This window comes from Lactuca saligna, chromosome 8 (genome assembly GCF_052625555.1).
Source record: "Lactuca saligna cultivar CGN05327 chromosome 8, ASM5262555v1, whole genome shotgun sequence".
NCBI lineage: Eukaryota > Viridiplantae > Streptophyta > Magnoliopsida > Asterales > Asteraceae > Lactuca > Lactuca saligna.
In genome coordinates, this window is record NC_136424.1 from 122416722 (window position 1) to 122424617 (window position 7896).

A 7896-nucleotide genomic window follows, 5' to 3' on the forward strand; every position below is an offset into this window, starting at 1 on the left:
GTGCAAGCAGCGAACTTCACCTTGCTAGCTTCTGAGCATGCATAGATCTCGAAGACCGATTCGATCTTCTCGATCCATCGAGTTAAGGCAATGACACCTTTATTGACGTCAAAGGATCTGGGCTTTGCATTCATAAAGTCTTTGTAGGAACACTCCTTCTGGTGTCACTGGTTTCCATCGAGATTAAGGGGTTGGGCACCACTTTGTGACCCACTAGACCCGCCATAATTTATTTGTGACATCGCGGAAGCCACGGCGGCCGTGACTGCTGCCTAGAACATAGCAGGATCGAATGGAGGAGGTGGTGGCGCTGGGTCTTTTCTTGGAGGCGTCTAGTTCTAAAATAACCAGGAAGAAGAAGATGGTAAGTCCCTTAGACTTTGAACCAAGAGATATGAAATGAGATATATCTCAACCTGACAGACAAAGTGTTCTACTAAGCGATAAACATGGAAACGTTACTAATGTAAGTAAACTATCTCTAAGAAGGAATGTGTAGCCACACTTAATATGAATTTCTACAATGTATTCGGTTCTAGAAAAATACTCCTCTAGTATTTTAAGTTACATGTTGTGTTTTATCATTATCTTATTGTATATGGCTTAGTAAGTTTTAGGCCTGTTGCAACACCACAGTCACTCCCAAGCACATGTTGGTCATGTCTCGAATAAATATAGTTGATCATGATAAATTGAGCCTAGACATGATTACATAACTGCCCAGGTTTAACCAGAGTGTCCGACATCCAAATACTTTCGTTTTGTTCTACTTATGATATTATTTCAGATATGTAGGTATACCTATATACTTTTTGTAAAATACTTACATTTTAAAATTATAATTTTAGTTTAGAGCACTTCATCGCCTTAGTGTTTATAGTTGTATACCTTTTAAGGTTTGATATACTAAGTTCACTATAAACAATAGCTCTGACACCAATTTAACACACCCAAAACCGTAAAAACAAATGGCAGAAACAATTGGGGGTGGAGGACGTCATATGTAGTATAACAACCATCACATCATAGTGATCATAGTAAACACAACCATTACATTGAATAATATAATATCTACATTGGTTTAATACATAATTTGATACATCAAAAGTATAGCAAAATAAAGACGAGACTCTATATGCTCCGTCTTCCTAAAAGTCTGCTGAGGCACCTGCCTACAGTTGCCCTGAGAATACAAGAAGTTTTGAAAGAGAGTATCAGCATAAAAGCTGGTGAGTTCATAAGCATGTTTTTGTAATGAAAACTAGTCACTAAATTTGTATAAATATTTGTTTACTTTTCCAGAAAATCCAACATTTTCTTTAGTAAATGTATGATAGTACCAGTTCCTTCTATTACCATTTAGTTCATACTAGTCACGTATAAACTAATATCGAACCGATAGTGGATTATGTGAAACTTCCCCAAGCCCAACACCAAAAAACGAACAGGAAATGAGGCGGAAACCACATACTTCATGATCTATTGAGTATTTTTCATACATAACCCTGATGCATCAACTAAGGGGTTATAGAACTAACCATGAATGTTTATTGACATGTCCTTTGTAGTATATGAAACGTGATAGTTTCTATGTTTGGTTAATACTAGTAATGTAAACAATGTATAGAACGTTACTCTGATTGTGTTAAAATTATTGAAGTTTAACTAACAAAATCCTATATTTTCCCTTGTATGTATGTATTGATGTTGCTTTAACGGTTCTGAACTGTAAGGCATAAGTATTTCCCAAAATTATTTTATTAAAGCAATTTATCATGAGAAGTATATTATTACGTAAATATATCGTTACTACTGGCGAGTTTTATGACCATGCTAAACTTGATACGACGTGAATCGGACACCAATATCCTTTATGACATTGTCATCCGTAGACCTGTCGGTACTACTGTAGCTAGCAGCAAGGTGTGGGGTAGTCAATCTCGTATAGATCTATACACAAAAGCCATGTTCTCTCTCCAGGAGACTCTGGTTCATAAGGTTATTCCTCCACTTAGTTATGTTTGTAAGTGCCTAAGGACTTGTCTCCCAATCAGGTTAACGACTTAACAAGTAATAATATATGAAACGCAATGTTCTTTTGTACTTGAATTCGATGTATGTCTTGTATACTAAAGATAATTATACTTAAATAATTATTAGTTGTTGTACTCTTGTAGTAATGTATATCATACACTAAATTTGTCATAGTTTATAAGGTTGACCATGTAAGTAGTTTGTATTGGTAAAACTGGTAAAGAATTCCCCAAACTATATCTATTATAGTTTGGCTTAATTGTTATGTTTGTGACTGTTCTGAAAAAACATGCAATTAAGTGTAGAATACGTCCCTCGTGCTCTGGATATTACAAAAGGTATAAATTATCTAAACGCTTTATGAAAACTTTTAATTTGTATTAATTGCATAATTTTAACTCATTGATAAACCTTTATGTTAGGTTTGTATCCCCCCCCCCCCCCCCGTTAAAACGTTCAAAAACCATAAAGGCATAGGGGTATGAACTCACTGTTTGATGTGTGCAAAGGATTGAACTGCAAGATCCGCGAGTTGGTGTACGTGGCACTTAACGGAATCCTAATATCAATAAATACATATATGTATCTAAATTAGCGACTTCGTTAGATAAAGTGTTAGAAAAACAGTTGTTTTTGGTTAAGGAATGTAACTACGACTTGATTGAATCTAGGAAACACGCTTTTCACCCCTTAGGAGATGTGTACGGCCATGAACAAGGGTTTACAGCCAGTAGGCAGTTTACAGCCGTGAATTGTATTTCGATAAGTTTACAGCCTTTAAAGATTTGAAGGGTTTATGGGCATAAACTCGAGAAAAAGGGTGCTTGTTTTCAAATAAAACGTGTTCCAGATGCTCCTAATCGGCCCCAAATGACGATTTTTGGTGTTTTTCGGAGGAAAGAAGGAGTTTTATGTGTTTACGGTCAAGAGTCTTATAGAGAGAAAGAGGGTGTTTTCTGCCAAGAAGGTTCAAATGAAGGTAGGGGTCCTCTATTTATAGGTTGGAAGTATGTTCGGTGTTGAGGTCCACCTAGCACCGACCGCAAACGGGTTTACGGTCGTACATGGGTTTACGTCTGTAAACTGGTACTGGCCGCACACCTGTTATTTTTTGAGAAAAATGTGGGTTTTTCGCGCGATTTTTGGTTCCCGACTCGTATAGAATTTTAACTATAACACTTGCTGATTTTCTAACCCAAGAAGTTTGATGGAAATCAATAAAATTCAAATTTGATTAACAGATATTGGTTAAAAATAATGGAAGAAGTCTCGGGTTGTCACAACCTGGGTTTCAGCAATCTTTTTATCAAAATCAGCACCAAAGCAATTTTCAGCAACCACCTGTTCAGTCACAAGCTAGTAGTTCCAGCATGTCATTGGAAGACAAATTGAAAAGTCTTGCAACCAGTACCCAAGCCTTCCAGAATGAAACAAAGTCTAGCATCAAAAATCGGGAGCAACATGTATCGCAACTCGCGAACTCCATGAGCAAATTAGAAGCACAAACACAAGGAAAATTCCCATATCAGACTGAGAAAAACCCAAAGCACAATACTTGTGCTGTCACCCTCAGAAGTGGTAAAAACTACAAAGGACCAGATCAGCAAGAAGATGAGGAAGAAGAGATCGTGGTTGAGCAAGAATCTGATGCGACTGAAGAGATGCAGAAAAAAGATGGACCTACTGAAGGTGAAGGGAAAATTACCCCTCCTCCTTTTCCCTCAAGACTGAAAAACATGAAAAAAGAAAAGGAAGATAAATAGTTTATGGATTTCTTCAGAAAGGTTGAGGTAACTATTCCCCTTCTTGATGCAATTAAACAACTACCCCGATTTGCTAAATTTTTAAAAGATTTATGTTCTTCAAAAAGAAAATTAAAAGGAAATGAAACAGTTAAAGTAAGCAAGACTGTTTCAGTTATTTTAAGAAAAAGTCTACCCCCAAAGTGTAAGGATCCAAGAGTATACACTGTTGGACTTAGGAGCTCCAATAAATGTTTTACCATATTCACTTTTTAAAACTACCGGGGTAGGGCCTTTAAAAAGAACAAGAGTCATCATTCAGTTAGCTGATCGTTCTCTGGTGCACCCAAAAGGTGTGCTAGAAGACGTTTTGGTTCAAGTGAATGAACTCATATTCCCAACTGATTTCTATGTTTTGGATATGGGAGATGGAGACTCACCAAATCAGGTTCCATTCTTTTGGGGAGGCCATTTTTAAAAACTGTCATAACCAAAATAGATGTTTATGATGGTAGCCTTTCAATGGAATTTGATGGTGAAGTTATGAACTTCAAAATTTATGATGTCATGCGTTATCCTAATGATGTTTCAGCCCTCAATTTTATTGATGTTATTGAACCACAAACTGCAGAATATTTTCTGCTAAACGTGAGTCACTAGCATTAGTGCTCCACAGAAATTTGTGAATTAATGCAGCTCAGGTTATATCAGAAAATTATGTGGTTGATAGAGAAGTTCAAGAGATGGTAGCTCATATGGATCAGTAGAGGAAGTTGAGGTATGGTACCCAAACTCTTAAATTACCAATTTCTAACTCCAAAGTTTTTCATTATGTAGTGCAAGCCCACATCTTGGAGCTGAAGACACTGCCAGAACACCTGAAATATGCATATCTTGGAGAAAAAGAAACACTACCAGTTATCATATTCAAGAAGCTGTCAGAAAAAGAAGAGTTCAAGCTGATCAAAATTTTGAAGCAGTACAAAACTGCAATTAGGTGGACTATTGGCGACATCAAAGGACTCAGCCCATCTCTTTGCATGCACAAAATTTTGATGGAAGACGATTATAAGCCATCGCAAGAAGCCCAATGCAGATTAAACCCACCAATGATGGAGGTGGTTAAGAAAGAAGTTATGAAGTTACTAGATGTTGGGATGATATACCAAATTTCTGACAGTAAGTGGATCAGCCCAGTTCAAGTTGTTCCCAAGAAGGTTATTGTGACAGTCGTAGAAAACAAAGAAGGAGAGATGGTTCCAACTCGGGTTTTGAGTGAATGGCGTGTGTGTATTGACTACAGAAAATTAAACGCAGCCACCCGAAAAGATTATTTTCCTCTCCCATTCATAGATCAGATGCTAGAGAGGCTTGCGGGAAAATCCCACTACTGCTACTTGGGTGGATTTTTAGGTTTCCATCTGATTCCAATTGCTCCAGAAGACCAGGAGAAAACGAGTTTCACCTACCTTTCGGGACGTTCGCGTATAGGCGTATGCCCTTTGGACTCTATGACGCACCCACTACCTTCCAAAGGTGTATGGTTAGTATCTTTTCTGAGTATGTTGAAAATATCATACAAGTCCTCATGGATGATTTTACTGTCTATGAAGACTCCATTGATATTTGTTTGAAAAACCTTACAAACATTTTACAAAGATGTATAGAAACAAACCTGGTCTTAAATTTTGAAAAATGTCACTTTATGGTTGACCAAGGTCTGATTCTTGGACATATTATCTCAAAAAGAGGTTTAGAAGGCGATAAAGCAAAAATAGATGTTATAAAGAGCTTACCCTACCCGAAGAATGTTCGGGAAGTTCGTTCCTTTCTTAGTCATGCGGGATTTTATTGGAGGTTTATAAAAGATTTTTCAAAAATATCAGTTCCCATGTACCAGCTGTTGCAAAAAGATGTTGAATTTGACTTCAATGAAGACTGCAAGAAGGCTTTTGATGTGCTGAAAAATCTTCTTACTTCTGCCCCCATCATTCATCCCCCACATTGGAGTTTAGCATTTGATTTAATGCGTGATTCTAGTAACAGTGTTGTTGGAGCTGTTCTAGGACAAAGAAAAATACTTGGTTCCCCACATTATATATTATGCATCAAAAACCTTGGATAATGCCCAAGCAAATTACTCCACCACATAAAAAGAGTTGTTGTCAATAGTTTTTGCATTGGAAAAACTCAAACAATATTTTTTGGGCACAAAAGTTATAATCTTTTCTGATCACGTAACTATCCAGTACCTTCTTGCCAAAAAAGACTCAAAGCCAAGGTTGATTAGATGGATTTTGCTACTACAAGAGTTTGATATAGAGATTAGGGACAAAAGTGGGAGAGAAAATTTGGTAGATGATCATTTGAGCTGACTCACCCCACCTAAAGACCTGACAACGATCCGCGATACATTTCCTAACGAGCATCTATTCGTTGTTCAGAACCCTCGTTGGTTTGCGGATATTGTGAACTAGTTGGTCTCTAGAGAACTCCAAGAAATATAAAATAAAGAAGGAGTCGAAAAGATATGTTTAGGATGAGTCATATCTATGGAAATACTATGTTGATCAGGTGATTAGAAGATGTGTACCTCAAGATGAAGTTAAGTCAATCCTGGATTTCTGCCATTCAAAAGCTTGTGGAGGGCATTATGGTCCACAACGAACCGCACGCAAGGTCTTGGACAACGGTCTTTATTGGCCTCATATTTTTCGTGACTCTTTTCTATTTTGCAAAACCTGTGAAAGGGGCCAAATGACTGGGTCTTTGACATCTTGTAATCAAATGCCACTTACTACGATCTTGGTATGTGAAATTTTTAATGTTTGGGGTATAGATTTCATGGGTCTATTTCCACCTTCTTTTGGGTTTGTTTACATATTAATTAATGTGGATTATGTGTCCAAATGGGTTGAGGAAAAAGCTACACGAACAGACGACGCTAAGGTTGTAGTCAATTTTGTCAAGACAAATATATTTGCGAGGTTTAGGACACCTAAAGCCATTATTAGTGATCGGGGTACGCATTTTTGCAACCGCACCCTCGAAGCAGTACTCAAGAAGTATGGCGTCACACTTCAGGTATCCACGGCATATCACCCGCAAACTAATAGGCAGGCTGAAGCTTCAAACAGACAGATCAAGGGTATTATAGAAAAAAACATCAATCTAGTTAAGAAAGATTGGCATATTCGATTGGCATATTTGATTGGATGATGCATTATGGGCGTATCATACAGCATAAAAAACTTCTATTGGTATGTCAACATATAGAATTTTTTTTGGCAAACCTTTTCGATTACCGGTTGAATTAGGGCATCGAGCATATTGAGCTGTCAAAAAGTTGAATGTTAGCATGGATGAAGCTAGTAAGAAAAGAAGATTGGATATCCAAGAGTTAGAAGAAATTAGGAATGATGTTTACGAGAACGAAGCAATTTATAAGGAGAAGACAAAAGTGTTTCATGACAAGATGATCTCGCGAAAGGTATTCACTACCGGTCAAAAGCTATTCTTATATCACTCTCGTTTGAAACCTATTTTCGGTAAATTGAGGTCTGGTTGGGTGGGACCTTTTGTTGTTACTAACGTGCTTGATCATGGTGCCATAAAAATTAAGAGCAAACAAACAGGAAAGATTTTTAAGGTAAACGGTCACCGTCTCAAATCATTTTACGAAGTGTTTTAAGTAACAAATGAATAAGTGGATGTAGTCGCGGTCCCGACTTACCGCAATTGAGGAAACCAAGTAACAATGTCGAGCCAACGACAATAAAAACAGACAGCTTGTCGGGAGGCAACCCAGGCATTTGTTTTGGTTTCATTTTTTGCAACATATTTTTAATTTTTGTGTGGTTTTAGCTATTTAGGTCGTCTCTTTTTAATTGAATCGTGTTTTTAAAACAAGAAGGAACAGAGATAATTTGAAAAAATTTGAAAAATACTGTTTTGGTGGACCATGCGACCACATGCCTAGTCTTTGCGATCGCAGGTAATACATTTTGGGGTCGCAGGTAGTCATCGAGATTTTTTTGGAAGTGTTTTAACGAAAATAGCAAACCTGCGATTGCAGCTTCCCCCCTTGCGATCACATGTATTTCGTTTCTGTTCTTGGATC

The 7896-nt window shown here is 37.3% G+C and overlaps 1 protein-coding gene across 1 annotated transcript; it reads left to right on the forward strand.

The window, feature by feature from the left end:
• The first annotated feature begins 4298 nt into the window (after positions 1–4298).
• Positions 4299–6995, forward strand: LOC145010063 (uncharacterized). The gene is made up of 5 exons (XM_078968652.1): positions 4299–4424; positions 4507–4522; positions 4614–5261; positions 5663–5835; positions 6351–6995. Exons 1-5 carry the CDS (start codon positions 4299–4301, stop codon positions 6993–6995), a joined length of 1608 nt encoding a protein of 535 aa, XP_078824778.1.
• Positions 6996–7896: the final 901 nt, after the last annotated feature.